This window comes from Danio rerio, chromosome 22, assembly GCF_052040795.2.
Source record: "Danio rerio strain M-AB ecotype USA chromosome 22, GRCz13ab, whole genome shotgun sequence".
NCBI classification, from domain to species: domain Eukaryota; kingdom Metazoa; phylum Chordata; class Actinopteri; order Cypriniformes; family Danionidae; genus Danio; species Danio rerio.
The window spans coordinates 22046988-22064445 of NC_141042.1; the positions used below are offsets into that span (position 1 = coordinate 22046988).

General features: G+C 35.5%; 1 protein-coding gene across 6 annotated transcripts in view; it reads left to right on the forward strand.

Moving 5' to 3' along the window:
• Positions 1–17458, forward strand: part of shdb (Src homology 2 domain containing transforming protein D, b) — a 65702-nt gene that overhangs the window by 33673 nt on the left and 14571 nt on the right. For 4 of the 6 annotated variants that reach the window (XM_087303042.1, XM_087303038.1, XM_087303041.1 and 1 more), the window contains one exon: positions 11527–11692. In XM_087303042.1, coding sequence (XP_087159168.1) covers positions 11527–11692 — 166 coding nt within the window. Of the gene's footprint in view, positions 1–9440; positions 9519–11526; positions 11693–17458 lie in introns of all 6 variants that reach the window. The other 2 variants (XM_087303040.1, XM_087303039.1) reach the window with 1 other exon arrangement.

A 17458-nucleotide genomic window follows, 5' to 3' on the forward strand; every position in this document is an offset into this window, starting at 1 on the left:
TATAATACTTTCTTGATGAGTTAGAGATTGTTTAGGTGCTGTTTTTTCTTTAGTGCCGCCCACGTTCCTACTGCAAGCTCTCTTCCTCCCCCGTCTTTGTTTCAACCATATTGTATATATTCTAAATAGTAATATAATACATTCTTTTTCTTATTTTTTATTAAATCTTGTTTTTTTTCACTTGGTAGGCATAAATAAATTTACAGTTTTGGTACAGCTGCTTATGGCTGTCTTTACACTTCACTCACTGTATTTAATAATAATAATAATAATAACAATAATAATAATAATAACTCCCTACATTTATATAGCGCTTTTCTGGACATTAAAAGTGCTTTATACATTGGGGGAATCTTCATATCCACCCCTAGTGTGCAGCATCCACCTGGATGACGCGACAGCAGCCATAATGCTCCAGACTGCACACCACACACACCAGCTGATAGGTGGAGAGAAGACAAAGTGAAGCCAATTATGATATGGCAATGGTTATGAGGCCAGTGAGCAAATTTGGCCAAGATGCCATGGTTAAACCCCCAATTTTTTTTTTCAAAGGCCATCCTGGGGTTTTTAACAACCACACAGCACTCACTGAGCAGTATAGAATCACCTTCACTATACTGGGGCGTTAGGACCCACACAGACTGCAGGTTGAGCACCTCCTGTTGGCCTCACTAACATCACTTCCGGCAGCAACTTAGCTTTCCTAAGTGGTCTCCCATGCAGGTGACCGGGCGCAGCCCTGCTTAGCTATGGTGGGTGACCATGTGAAAGTTGCAGAGAGCTAGCTAGCTATATACCTTTATTTTAATTGTAACTTTAAATGTCAAACTCCATTTTCCCTAGAGCAAAATAAGGGCGTTGTTACAGTACTACAGCATTTTGGGCCTTTTTAACTGATTTTACTGATTTTTGGAAATGTGTAAACGTGAAACCTTTTCAGTCTGAAAAGGGAAAAAAAACAATTCTGCTTTTGGCTACATCGTTGTCTTCAACATAACCTCAGTTTACTGTTCTCAGCTGACAGGAGTGTCACCAGTGTGGTTATTCTTGCTGATGTAGCTCATCTGCTCTATCAGATCTCAATTGTAACAAGTGGTAATTTGAGTGAGTGTTGCCTTTCTTATTGGCTCAAACCACTCTGGTCATTCTTCTCTTACATCATTAAGGAACTTTCACCCACAGAACTCCTGCCAGATAATTTTCCAAGCAATTCTCTGTAAAAACCACAGATAGCTGTACAAGAAAATCCCAGAACATCAGCAGTTTCTGAAATATACAGATCAGTCCATCTGGCAACTAACAACCAATGTTCAAAGTCCATTAATCATCTTTCTTTCTCATTCTGATGACATGTTGACCACTTCTTGACTGTCTTTAAATGCCTGAAAGCATTGAGCTGCTTCAAAGCTCCTTACACACTTGTCCTGCAACTGAAAACTGAAGTGCCAATGATTCAAGTTGTGTAGAGGGTGTTTGGTCTGGCTGGAAGGCCTTTGGAGGGGAGCATGGTCTGTTCAAGTGAAATGGAGAGAAAAAGTGGTGTCCTGCGTGTCCCGGGTCTGTCAAACCACTGTAAGCAAGCCTGAGGGAAGCGAGAATAGCTCCTCTATCAATTTATTTCCCTCCCTTTCTCTCTTTTTCGCTTTGTGACAGTAATGAAAAGGCATGTCCTGGTAATTCGCTCTTGCACAAATACATTGAGGCAGGAGGGAGAGACAGAGAGACACATGCGGGGGGGATGGAATAGGGAATATCATCTCACTTAAGAGGAAAAATGAAAGCGAGAGAGGAAAGAGGGCGGTAAGTGGTTTACGGAAGATAAAAAGCTCAGACACTGGAGCGGAAAAGGATGAATGTAATGAAAGGAGAGAAATGGGATTTTCTTAGTACTGTTTTCCGGTAATTACGAGAACAGTAAGTGAGGTAAATAGCGCATTAGCTTTATTTATCGCCATGGCCGATATTACAGTCCCTGTGCGGTAAATATAAATATGCATTTCTACGAAGCATCTCATATTTCACTACGTTTGAGAGCTAGCTATATAAAATAGATTTAAACAACGAGTTTAGTGGCAGGAAAATGTTAGTCAGTTTTTTAGATGTTGTTTAAATGTTTGTTTACATTTTTTAGTAGTAATATAGATTAGCTATGGAGAGATTTGATCCAATTTCTTTGACTTTACACATAGTGGCTTGATTTCGTTTCAAAAAATTAAATGAAAATGTTGTAGTTTAGATACAATTTTGGTATAAAAAATAGGTGAGACGTGTATATTAAGTTTTAGACATAATACTAATGTTTTAACTTCAGAATAGTTCAATATTTAGTGGAATAACCCTGATTTCTTTTTTCACAACAACAACAAAAACATTTAAATCTGTCATTTTCTGGAAAAAAGCTCTAAATGGCAATAGTTTGATTTGGAATTTGGAAGAAATATTATCAGAATTATATAGAAAAAAATAACATTATTTTACTAATAAATGCCTAAAACCATACTGAATAAAAACTGACAAATTAGGCTTATAGATACACGCAAAGTCAAACACATTATAAACTACCTGCAGGGCTCAACAATAAGGACTGCCTGATGGCCCAGGGCCAGTGTTAAAGATGTTCGGGACGGTAGAGAGAATCGATACTGGCCTGATCAGGCCAGTGCTGCCTTGTCATCAAATTTTAATTAGCCTGCGACTATTTGTCAATTGTGTGCAAATACAGTCTTAGAATCTAAAAACAATTTGTGCTTTAAAGTCTTTGAATGCCACGATTTCTGTGAAGTCGTAAACACCATATTTCTTTTTGGTTCCTTTTATCTGGTTGGTTGTTGTGAGCAGCAAGTACATTTTTTTCCACAACCTGGTAAAAATCAGTACAGTAAAAAGACGGCAACATTAAATTATGATTCTAAAAGAAAACTTCTGTTTCCAACGTTGTGGAAAAAGATATTTAAATGGGTACAAAACAATGAAAAAATGAAGTGATTTTTTGCATAGTTTTCTATCACTTTTAAATCAGCCACCTTTTGTTTGACAATAGAATACCTGCACATTTTCCACACTGCTGTTTTTTACTGCCAAATATATTAACATTTATTAAATATTTAAATTGTAGATTCACAGACATTATTTTTGACACATTATTTAAAATATGTGGCTAAAAATAGCTATTTTCTATTTATTTATTTGGTTTGGTTGGGCCAGTGAAAATTTTGGAAGGGCAAGTAAAAATCTGAACAGCTGGTTCAGTCGGGCCAATAGAAAATGTCCTTAGGGTTGAACCCTGACCTGATAAAAGTATTTTCAACAATCACAGTTGTAAGGGTAATAGATAATAATAACTTCTAGTTGATCATTTGGAAAAGTGGCAGAAGGTTGAGTTTTCTGATGAATCATCTGTTGAACTGCATCCCAATTATCATAAATACTGCAGAAGACCTATTGGAACCCGCATGTACCCAAGATTCTCACAAAAATCACACAGAGAGATCTGCAGAGTGGATGGTAACATCAACAGCCTAAAGTATCAAGACATTGTGCTGCCCATTACATTACAAACCACAGCTAAAGGGAAATTCTTCAGCAGGATAGCTCTCCTTCTCATACTTCAGCCTCCACATCAAAGTTCCTGAAAGCATAGAAGGTCAAGGTGTTGCAGGTATGGCCAGCCTAGTCACCAGAGATTAACATTATTGAGCATGTCTGGGGTAAGATGGATAAGGCATTGGAAGATGAATCTAAAGAATCTTGACTCTGGGAGTCCTGCAATAATGCTTAAGTTATTTGAGTAATTGCAGAGATGGATAGGTGCAGTTCTCCAAGCTCATACACAATAGGAATTCTTTCTCCACTGCAGCATGACTTTATATTCAAAACTGTACATTATTTCTGTTAAGTGAAAAGTCTTTTGTCTAATCAAAGTCAGACCTTACTGTCCTAATGAAATCATTAAAAATCAAGGGATGATCATATTTTATTTTGATAAATTATACCAAAAATGTGATAAATGTGATACCAAAGGATCAACTAGAAGTCAATCTATATGTCTACCTATATATATAATAGGGTATATGCCGAAGCATGATAATAGGACTTTTAATATGCCAGTAACCTGGGTTAAACGCTTCCGGCGAACTGTATGCCAATGCAAAAACCGGCGCTTTAAGGTCTGTTTTTTTTTTTAAATTAGCGATCTCCACTAGCTAAGTGATATCTGATAAAAAGTGCGTCTCAGATTGTACTGCCATGTCTTTTTAATATAAGCATTTATTTTACCCCAGTATATTCAATGGAGCTTCTGAGCTAGCCTGCCAATTTGACGGGCGCGTGCGAGTAAACTGCTTTTTGTCTCGTTTTACGCTTGAGCAACTAAATGAATGCCAAAGTTTATTTAACTGAATGTATTTTAATGACATTACAACATCAATGCTGTAAAAGAAACTGTATAAAATGGAAAAAAAGTTCACAATAACAGGCCACCGGAAGTTTATCAGTATGGGAAAAACACTAGCGTGGCATATACCCTATTATAATAAGTAAACATTTGGTGCATTTTGTGATCATATATTGAAAGTAGGCCTTATAGCAACATGTTTACTGTAAATATCAAGAAATATATTGTGCATTGTAAAATGCTTGAAAAGCACTGTGATTTATTCTTCTGCATCTTCCACATTTATATTGTCACTATTAGCAGTAAAACCTATGCATGTAAGACACCCCAGCGCGTTAATTGAATCCAGATCCCTAGAAAAAACCTCCAGATGAGATTTTACAACGCACATAAAGCGCTACCAAAGCAGAAAGCGCATTAAGAGTTTGTTTGCACCTTCGGTAATAACATCTATTGTGTAAATTGAGACTTAATCACAGTTTTCCAGTGATCCAGATATCGTTTCTTTTTATGAGATGCACAAATGAGCCTTTCCTGACTCCAGATGGAGTTTCGCACCGAGTAATTTGCCGTCTCGGCACATTTCTAGCCATTTCTCAGTAGGTTTGGGCTTTAATAGTAATGATGAGGGAATGGAGTGGCCATCTGTCCCGGCGTGATGTATTGTAGCCGAGAGATGACCTTTTGTGGCGAGTGGTTGTGGGTTTTTTGCTGGACCACGGCTAACAGGCACTGATGCGCTGCCCTTTGTCACTATGACTGGGTCTGACAGGCCTGCTGGAAGCGCAGGACTGATGATGGGATGCTTCGTCTGGAGCATTAGAGGCATACAGTTGACGATTGGAGAAGATGATTAGACACCTGTAGAGTTGGAGAGCGAGCTCTCTGTTTGGGTAGATCCGAATAGACTGGAGAATGAAAAAATTATATATATATATATATATACCCTCCTGTTAAATTTGAATTATTTTATATTTTTCCCCCAAGTTTTGTTTGATGAACACATTTTTAAACATTATAGTTTTAATAACTAATTTCTAATAACTGATTTATTTTATCTTTGACATGATGATAGTACATAATATTTATTGTATTTAATATTTAGTATTCAGCTTAAAGTGCAGTTTAAGAGCTTAACCCTGGGGTATGAATAATTTAGGGCTTGACTGTATATGTATGGGTGTGTGTATGCATATGTTTACATATGTTGGTGACACTTTAAATAGTAGTCCATTAGTTAATGCTAGATAATGCATTTAAAAACATGAACAAATAATTAGTTAAACATATATTACAATATTAGAAGAGTTCAGATGCAAAAATCTCTAAATGCTATCTGAAATGTTCTTCTAAAATGAGCAATTTTTCTCAGGCTCCTTTCGTGTAGTTTCAGTAATTTCACTTTTATGGCAAGAATAGGTTCTTGGCATTGCTTTTAGAGGGAAATAACTAGACATGAACAGTATTTTGAGATAAATGATCATTTTAGAAGAGAATTTTAGACGGCACTTACAGTTTATTAAATGAGATCGAAAAGTTAAACTTTTAATTTTGCATTAATAAATGTTGAACTAGGATTAATAACTGTTTTATAAGATTATTCATACTTATTGTTAGTAAATACATTAATGTATATAAATTTGAAGAGTTTAGATTATAAAGCTTCCAAGTAAAATGTTCTTCTTAAATGTGCCTTTTTTATGGCTCCTATACATTTTGTTCAGTTATTTCACTTTAAAGGAAATGATAAAAACCTGTTCATTACAATAAAAGTGAAATTACCAAACCTAAACACGAGTCTGAGAGAAATGCTCAGTCTAAAAGACAACTTCAGCACGCACTTTAGAGGCTTTTGCATTTGAACACATTTAGCTTCATATTATTATGGTTTAATATTATCAGTGTATATGTAATTAAATTTAATATTACCAATATTACAGCATTTTTGTGTCTAATATATTATTATGTTTTTGGAAAGTAAAAAAAAATATTTAAGTACTAAAATCTGTGTAAAATTTGACATTACAAATATATTAAATATAGTATGTTTACTTGTGTTTTTTTGGAAATGTTTCTTCTTTTTGAATAGCATATTTCTGCATATAATAGGATATTATGGATATTAGTTATATAATTTATTTTGAATGTAAATTTTTTTGCTATTTTTATTTATTTTTTGCTATTTTTTCAGTTTACAGAATATTTAAAGGGCTATAACTACGTAATAAATTACAAAAAAAACATTAATTAAACCCAACCAAACTTGTCTTAATAGTATATTTCTTGTTTTTGTTTTGTGTTAATTTTATGTAAAATTTTAAAGTATGAAGTTTAATTTATTTAGTTTTTATTTTTGAATGCTATTCCTTAAATCTTCTTCTATATTTGCTAATATCCATATCCATGTGTGTATAATTTAAAGTCAGGAGGCATGCAATTGAGTTTTCCTGGTTGATGGGTGACTTTAGCTGCTTCATTAAGACTTACACTAGGTCATTTGTGGCACCAGCAGAATTATTGGTGGAATTATGTGGATTATTCGCAGTGTTAGCTGGGTTTGAAGGAGGATTAGCGGGTCCGCGGCTCTGATTCTGCTTCTCCAGATGGGACCATTGTACCGCGCCAGGCATCAATAATGCACAGGGAGCGAGGCGAAAGAGTCTGTGACATTCAGTCTTCAATAATTCAGCAGTCGGCGGGGGACGTTTGAGCCCGCCTGCTTCTTTCTCCAAACATCACCTCGTCGTGTTCGATGAAGGGGGTGGAGGTGTCGGGTGGTGGTCTGTTTATAAAGATGTCACCCTGCTCCCCTTCGGCCTATTCTTCATGTTGTAATCCTGTTGAAGAGTGTGATGTGCTTGTATGCATTACAAGACGCCTCGTATTTCTGTGCGAGTTGTGATTGAGATGATTAGGGTTGACTAGTATGGAATGTTTGGAACGAATATGTCACATCATGAATTTTTTAAAAATCCTATGAAAATTCAGAAATGGCTTAATAATACAAAAATTGTTAAATGAGGAGTTTATTTTGCAAAACAACAAATTTTTTAAATACTTTTTGTCAATTAAAAAATAACTGGTAATTAAAACACTAATTAAAACATTGGTCAAATGCACTGAAAAAAATATTCAATACATTTATTCATTTACCATTTATTTGAGCTAAACTTAAACAAATTAAGTTAAACCTGATAAAATTGTATTTGTTTGGTTAAGTTCAGCCCATATAAATAGTTTGAAACCACTTACTTTAAAAAGTTTTTTTTTTTTAAGTGTGTTTCTTCCAAAAATTATAGAATAATGAATAATTCTGTCGTCATTTACCTGCCCTCATGTCATTCCCAAACAAAAAGAATTTAGCTCATTTTCACAGAATAAATGAAAGATATTTTAAATGGGATTTCAGAAATCCCGGGTCGCTCCATTCTGCTGGTTTTCCCTGAAAACTCTGGCGTTAAAACAGCAACAACAAAACCATTTAATTTAGTTTTATTTTTTCCACATATAAGCATTGCTATTTAACTATATTTAGAGCATTCAAATCTGGGCACAAATGTTCAAGCATGATTGGTTTACAAGCAAGATATTGTGAGTAGGTGTGTAAAAAAAGAAAGCTTAACATTTAAAAAAAAAAAAAAAAACTTGTGCAGTTACAAAAAACACCAGCAAATTAAGAAAAGATCCTCGTCCGTTTGACGGCATATGTGCTGCATTTTCACACAACTCAAACAAATAAATGAAACACTCTGCATTGTCTCACAATCCAAACAATTTACAAAAACACGCCACATTTTCTCACAACACAAAAAAGAAAAGCACACAATGGAAATGTTTCAAGGGGACCCAAAAGCGTGACGGATGGCACTGTGCTGTAATTATTGCTCAGTGAAGTTGTTGGGGATCTTTGATCTGTTTGTTTTTGTTGCATCATTTGTATAAATTGAAAAAAAGACCCGTTATTAAATACAATTCTCTAGCTTCTGGTCAATTGTAATCCAGACTGAACTTTGCAGATCTTGCGATGCGACTATTGCAGATGCGCACATTGCGATATTGATGCTGAAACGATATATTGTGCAGCCCTAATTGTTCATCATTTTTTACGTGATTTTGTTAAAATGAGCTTATGATATTCAAGAATAACTGTCTGACACACCCTAAAGGCAGTTTTTTATCTAAAAATGAACAAATAACAAATAAATTAGCAGCTTTATGCAATTTTGTGGTTAAACAAGGATCTGTGCGTTTTGGATTTGTTCACTTTTGTTTGTATTATTTCATGTACATAGGTTGTTGTTGTTGTAGGAACATTAGTTTGTCTTATTCAAGGTATTGTTTGCTACACCTGCACTTAGAAATCAACCTCACAAGAATCCAGGTTTATCTTGTTTTATATAACGCTGCTTTATAAAAGGGCTGTACGATTTGACAAAAATCTCTAATTGCCATTTTTATTTATTTATTTATTTTCTGACTGAATTGTGGTTTGATTTGTGATTCTAACTGTGTAAAGTCAGCTTTCAGCTTCAGACCAGTAATCTCAATAAAGTGCAGCATTATTATTTTATACATTAAATGATAGATAGACAAAATGCTGTAACTGTATGTTTAAATATTTATTTAAAAACCGTTTATACATAAATTTTTTTTACACAACAGCTTATTGTAATGTTACAGGATTTATCGTTTTCAAAAAAATCATGATAATCAATCACGGTTCTAAAGATATTGAAAATTTTAACCTGTAGTAGTAACCGCCATAAATTTTACAGGGGTTTATTTTGTCACTGGTAATCGTGACAACACTAAATGTGTCACAATGACCTCTATTTGAGTGCATGTATATTTATGTGTGTTGCTAATGAGATTTATGAGATTGAAATGCTAATTAGATGTCGAGTCAGCTCTCACATTGCATTTCCTGCCTCATAAGTAATGCGTGAAGGCTGACGTCGCTGGATTGTGTCTCTCTACTTCTGTTATCTCTGTCTCCTGCCGTCTTATGCTGTTTTCATCATTCACTTTCTCCTCGCCGGCGTAGATATGAAAGATCTGAGTGAGCTGCCATGGCCTCCTCCGGTCGGGCAGCTGGAGGAGGAGCCCATCTGTGGCGAGCAAGGTGAACTTTGACCCGTCCTCTCCGTTTCTGCCGCTCCAGTGTCCCGCATCTGTTGAGCTCGCTGTTGAGTCACTGCACTGCTCGAAAAAATACCTTCCCGTTTGCTTCCCATTTGATTTAAAACACTCCTACTCAGTGCTGCTCTCATCACAGGAGCATGTGATGAATGCATGAGGTCAGTTCTGTCCTGCAGGCTTGCTTTTACTGGGGATGCACCCAAATTACAGTTCAAGCTTTCACCAGCTTTGCTGTGAATATATTGTAATAGCATCTTAAAAGTGTTCATTAATTGTTATACAGCTCCATTTAACTAAATATAAATAATAGATGAACATTTTACATAGAAAAAAGTTCCTAATATTCATGTAAAATTGCTAATATTAATAAAACTTAATATTACTGTTAGTGAAAATTGTACAAATGTTAAAAACATGCTAACACCTAAGCTAAAATACAAAAAGAAATATAAAATAATTAATGAGAAATCTATAAATAATTATTCTATAAATATTTATATCTATAAATATTAAATTCATATGCAATAACCAACAAATGGCTGATATTAATTCTAGAATCATTTCTCTAAATAAATTAAAAGTCTAAACTTTACATTCAGTTTGAGATTTGTTAATGATTACATAGAAGATATTTTTAAGAGGGCATCAGATGATTAGATAATGTCAAATCCATAAAATGAGCATGTCGAATTAAATGCCTAGCAGTACTAGTATACTTGATATATCACTAACCGATACGATGCTAAAACATTTTAAATCACCGTTTTCAAAGATTGTGTGGCAAAAATAATCCAAATGTAAAAATAAAATGATATAAGAGCATGTGGAGTTAAGTTCCTACCAATTAATGAATGTACATATAAATGACTGATACCGATAATCAGGGTGCGAATTAAGCTAATTAAGACTTGATCCCCCTGGAGGACGTCTAAACAAGACGTCTAAATAACATAAGATAAATATTATTTAATATTGTAAATAATAATGTTAATAATTAAAATAATAGACATCCATTTGACCACTCCTATAATGGTTTATACCATTGTGAATGCATAATTGCGGAAAAAGAAGTTCACAAAACAATTTTTTTTTTCATAAAATAGGTGTTTTTACATATTTCGCTTAAAAGTAACTTTAAATTGTTTAAAAACTTTAAATTGGACGGCTTGTTTGCATAGTTTGTCCCAAAGTATGCCGAAATAGCTGATCAGGTCAGAATACACTAAATAGCCAATACCACAAAACATTGAAAACATACATTTTATGAATAAATTAAATGTAATTTAAATAAACACATGCATTTGATTCCATGAAGCATGTATTACGCAAACTAACATTACTAAAAATCCCAATTGTCAGTGTATAATTCTTACACTGCCGATAATCAGTAAGGTGCTGGTTAATTATACAATGTTTTCACACCTGATGGCAGGTTCAAATTGGGGTCAGCAGTGATGATCTAAATGCAGGAGAGTGAAATAGAGAATAAATTAATAACCGATACCTTTAATAAACAAAATAATATTAAATAAAAATTTTGTAACATTGGTAAAAAATTGGGAAAATTGTATGCTACTAGGTTTTTACACTTGATACTGAATTTAAATTGTGTGTAGTAATGATAATCCAAATTAAATGACTAACGTTAAACACTGATATATACCGATAAATTGTGCATCCCTGGTTTATACTCTTGGATTGATTGTTTGATCCAAACTTCACTTCCCCTTTGGATCAGCAGATGTCTTTCACATTATATTGTTTGGCTCTGAACTCTGTATGTTTCCTTTATAAACATCCCAATTTAATTTCCTACAATCTTACTGTGTTTTTTTTACTTTATTCCTCTTTGCCTTGGTTGAGTTTCCGTCTGCTCTGCATAACCACCATTTTTAAACTTGCATTATAACCTGGCAAAATTTCAATCTCTTTTCTACTGATCTTTTACATCGAACTAATTCTTTCCCCCTCCGTCTCTCTGTGTCCCACAGTGCAGTTTGAGGGTGCCGAGTGGGATCGTTCCTGTTCTCCCACTGAACGCCTGAGGTGCTCCAGGGCTCCGCCGACCACAGGCAGCATGAAGCTCCGCAAGCCCAGTGATCCTCATTCCATGATTGGGGAGAGAGTGGATCCCTCCCTGCCCCTGGAGAAACAAGTGTACGTCCAACATCTTACCACAAACTATTAGAGCTTTCAACGTGAACACAAGCTAAGAAAATGCTGTTTCATAAGAAATGTTATTTGCTGAAGTTCCAAACCTGTATTTACTTGCTTCTGTGGAACTTTTTTGGTTCATATAGTGAAAGTGAATGAAGTTCAAAACATTCAATATAAAAGTCATACCGGTTTGGAAGGAGAACATGAGTGTTTTGTCATTTAAAGGTGCCCTAGAGTGCATAGATTTTATAAGGTAAACTGTTGTCTAATATCTAAATATTGTACAGGGGATTCGCGGGTTCTTAAAGTCTTAAAATGTCTTAAACTTCAAAAACTAAATTTTAGGCCTTAAAATTCTTAAATTCCCTCAAATATTGTGTTGTAGATCTTAAAGGGCACATAGTTTACCCCTTTTTTTATGATTTAATATTAATATTATGGTTCTTCTGAGTGTGCCAGTTTAGGTTCAGTTCAACACACAGTTCAGATGTTTTTATTATAATGTGTTCAAAAGCGTCATGTTGGGGTCGTGTACACAGCTCGCTGTTTTAGGGGTGTGTTGCTTCACATGAAAATTAGTTTCAAATTCACAGCCAACGTAACAAGGGGACAGGGGCAAGAGCTCCCCCGCTCTGTTTTTGGCAACAAACAGGCAGACAGAGAGAAGCAGCATGAGGATATCAGTATTCAGCCATACATGTACGCCTCGGACACAGACCAAGCAGAGAGTACACAATCATTTGTGTCTTTGTACAGTTTTACAGCCACCTGTGTGCTAGTTTAAAGTTCCGAGCTTGTACACCGAGACTAATAACCGCACACACTGAATTAACTTTGACTGAGGCACCGGATGACCCGCTTAGAGTCTGTGACCTCAAGTAATGCAATCGGCTGAAGCTTAAGGTAGACGTAATGAAAAGTACACTAGTTTGCAAAGCTACCTACAAACAAACTAAGTCACAAACAATAATTCCATTTAGGGCGATCATGGGGTGAATGCTGATTTTGTGTTAAGCCCAATGAGCCTTGCATCTAAAAATAGAGCTAGTGTTCCTTTAGTGACATCTCTTTGACTTACACGATGAAAATGGCGCATGTGAAACAACAAACTGAGGATTAGGTGACGCGTGCCTGTCAATCAATATTGGTGGGCAGGGGGACCGCACTCCTACGTCAAGTTGAGGTCGATCTAAAAACAGCTCTAATTGGTCCACTGTTTTTATGTTGTTAAATTGAAAAAAAAAGGACTGGCTGTGTTTATATCACCCCAATATGACGGTCTATACACTATACTTATACACATGTCTGTCCAAACAAATCAATTTAAACAGGTCTTATTTTCCTAAGTCCATGTAAAGCTAACCAATTGGACTATCACTCATTCAATCACATAACATTCCATCGCCAAAGGTTTGATCAAAAGTTTATTAACTCTATTTACCAAAATTGTCTTCTTTACTGTAATATATGTTTTTAATGTTTTTTTAATGCTTTTACTGGGCTATTAAAAAATCCTTAACGTTAAGCCTTTAGCCTTGTGTAATTCTGAAATTTAATTCATAATGGTCTTTAAAAAGTCTTAAATTTGACTTGATGAAACCTGTAGAAACCCTGCTGTAATAGGTATGTAACTTAGATAAGTTCAAATACTGTAAAGAAAATGTTTCATGTTATATTTTATATATATATATATATATATATATATATATATATATATATATATATATATATATATATATATATATATATATATATATATATATATATATATATTAAGGGTGGAGCCGAACCCGAATACGGTATTCGGAAAGGCACGAATAGCGTGTTTTTACGAATACTTATTTCGAACAAATACTTGAAAAATTATTTGTATTCGGGAGCAAGAAAAGCATTATATCAAAAAACTGCGTTTCCTCCTGAGACCACAGTGCGTGAGTGAGAGAGAGAGCGAGAGAGAGAGAGAGCGAGAGAGACGCTCAGTCGGAGGGCGGGGCGGAGGTAAAAGATCTCTGGCACAGGCTTCTCCACAGCAGCAGACAGAGAAGGCTCGGCTGAGCGAAAAAAATACTTCTCTGCATCACTATTTTTGTTAAATAGATTTTTGTACCTTAATTGGGTTCCAGATGCAGTTTATAAACTTGTAGCGGAGTTTGTTCGGGATTTTCCATTACGCTGCATTTTTGAAGTTTGCAATCGGGTGCTCTGTTTACGCAACGTTAGCTCTGTTAGCGCGGTAATTTAGACAATAGACTGTTGACAGAGTAACATTAACGTTCGTTTATAAAGGTTAAAGCGATGCTTTTGCAGTTGTGTCGAATAGTATGCACTTATGGGAGTTATATGGTACGTCTACATTACTGTCTTTTGCAGACAGCAAGATATATGCTATAGGCTAGTTAACCTCAGCATAGCTTCCCATCACTTTTTATTAACTTGAAACTCCTCAAATACATTTGGGCACCATGAAAAAGAGTGAGACTGCTGCTGAGCCATTTCTTGGTCCTCCACCAGTAAAAAAAATAAAAATTCATGTTCTTTGTGGAAGCATTTTACAGTCAATGGTGCTGCAGATATAACAAAGTGATACTGTATGTGTGCAAAAGTGAAATCAGCAGAGGCAGAGATATTAAACATCTGTCAACATCTTCTATGCATAATCATTCATTTCCTTTTCGGCTTAGTCCCTTTATCAATCTGGGGTTGCCACGGTGGAATGAACCACCAATTTATCCAGCATATGTTTTACGCAGTGGCTGCCCTTCCAGCTGCTACCCAGCACTGGGAAACATCCATACACTCTCTTTCACACACATACAATAGGGACAATTTAGCTTACCCAATTCACCTATATTGCATGTGTTTAGACTGTGGTGGAAACCGGAGCAACCGGAGGAAACCCACGCCAACATGGGGAGAACCCAGTCGAGGCTCGAACCAGCAACCTTCTTGCTGTGAGGCGACAGTGCTACTCACTGTGCCACCGCGCAACCTTCTATGTAATGTATTATCACATGCACTAAAAGCATCCTCTCCTGATACTGTCTGTGAACCCCCCACAAGCATCAATCCCCTCAATCAGCACAGCTATGTTCTGCTAAATCCTCCACAAGCACCAAACCATCAACAAAGCCACATTCTGCCCCAGTAAGTCAGTTTCAAACATAAAAAAGTAAAAAAAAAAAAAACTTTGTGTCTGTTTTGTGGCAGGCAGATGACAATAGCAGGGCTGTATCTTTTAGTATTATATAGAATACTTTTGTTCTGCCAGATCTCCCAGGCTGGGTTTTATTTAGATTTATTTAGCTAATTTTAGTTTTTGGAATTCTGTGCATTGGAAAGAAGTCCTTTTTAGAAGAAGTAGTTTTTTGAAATATTATTTGTTTTTATTCTGTCTATTCAGTGTCCTTCAGCAAGAACGGTGGTGGTGGGGTTTAAAATATTCACAATAGTATTTTATTAGTTGTTGGTTTAACCATGGATGAGATAATGGCTTCTATGTTATTTTCTTTTCAATGACATTTCTTGTCACATGTTCAAAAACAACAACCAATATTGCATGTCTATAATTTATATAATGGGTATAATTAAACAATACTTTCACTATAACGTAAATTAGAAGTGTAATAGAAAAAATATATATTTTTGCGCCATTTTGAATTTTACTCGAATACAAATACAAATATAAATACAAATACTTTTCCCCCCTCAACAAATACAAATACAAATACCGGCTGCTCCGCACATCCCTAATATATATATATATATATATATATATATATATATATATATATATACACACACACACACACACACACACACACACACACACACACACAGTAAATTATCCCTATAATGAAAAGCTCACTTTTGACCATATTTGGAAGGGTTGTGAATATAACTGAGCACTGCTCTGACGCTTCACAGCCCAGATCAGTGCCTGCTTTTTCTCTCCACACACACAAACAGCGTGCTGTGTGATGTACACTGAAATACACACATTCATAATAGTCATTCATTTTTCAAAATATATTTTAACAGCTTGAGTAGATGCTTTAAGTTTCTTCTACTGAAGAGGTTTAGTTAGGAGTGAGTGAGCTATCTTCACTGGCTTAATGTCCAGCAAGCTAAACACTTTTACTCTATAAACAGATTTGACACCAGAAAATCGTAGCTCAGATAATTTACTGAGTAACCTGTGTCAAATAAATAATTATAGTAATTGCTTACATTTATATTGCGCTTTTCTAGACACTCAAATCGCTTTACACATTTTTGTGGGGAATCTCCTCTTCCACCACCAGTGTGTAGCATCCACCGGGATGAAGTAACGACAGGCATATTGCGCCAGATCGCACACCAGCTGATTGGTGTAGTGATGAAGCCAATTATGATATGGGGATGTTTGGGTGGTCATGATTGACAGAGGCCAGTAGGCCTTGGCCAGGATGCCAGTTTAACATCTTATCCGAAAGATGGCGTTCACTGGGCAGTATAGAGTCCCCTTCACTATACTGAGGCGTTAGGACACAATCCGCAGGTTGAGCGCTCCCTGCTGGTTTCACTAACACCACTTTCGGCTGCAACCTGCCTCTCATATGGTCTCCCATCCAGGTACTGACTGGGCGCAACAATGATTAGCTTCAGTGAGAATTGCAGAGAGCTAGCTGCTGGCTAAAACAAAAGTATTGAATAAAAGTTAAATCTAAAAATGTTCAATCTTTCCGCAGCATTAAATATACTAGAAGATGAATGCTTGATTTCAGCTAAAGTGGTTTAAAGATAGTATGATATAAACAAAACTATGTAATTCAAAATCATCTATCATGAAAACTATTGTTTTCATATGTAGTTTTTGATAAACGTCTAGAATAACATAAATCAATGATAATCATACCTTCCTTACAAGCAGTGCCTCGTTAAGTGCTGTTAATACCATAGAATGGTGCATTTGGCAACACAAAACTGCTCTACTGTGTTCGGAAACGGAATAATATGCATTTAAATGGTAGCAAATAAAATTATCAGTTGTGGGAGCGAAAAATAAGTTAAAACAGGAGGAGACAACTGCTTTTTTCATGCTGTCTGAGTAACCTGTTTTTCTCTTCAGTTGTATTGTGGATAAGATATAGATTCAACTATAATTGTAATTAACAAAAGGGACTAACAAAGGTTTATTAAAGTTGATATTGAAGCTTTAACATATATGAAAACACAGGCAAAAATTTATACCAACATCTGCCTAAATGGATGAGTTTTATGACATTTATCTGCATCCTTTCACCCTAGAAATAAATCACAATAAGAGCTAAGTGATATGACACTGAGCATAAACGTGGATGAAACCCATAGGCTTCATTTACACTGCAGATCTTGATGGTCAATTTCGTATTGTGACTGTATCCGATTTTTTTAAAAGGCCTGCTTAAATCATCTTTTAAAAGCGACTCATATCCGATCGTCTGCATTTACAAAGCACACGGCGAAGACGCAATAACCTGGAGGAAAAAAAGAGCGGGCGCTGACTAACAGCTGATAAAGAGTGCTCTTTTCTCTATTCTCTATGTAATCTGTTTGCAGCTTTTGACAAGCTGTTTTACTATAGTTTATGACAGAAAGGTTCTCATTTGTCTATCTTCTTTTGATATATAGGCTTTTTAAACCCTTTAGGCATCTTGTTGTAATGTCCATGGCATGATTCTTTTCATTTGCTACAGTTTTTAATGACCCGTGACTCGCATTGACAAGTGAAAATCCGATCTTTCTGCT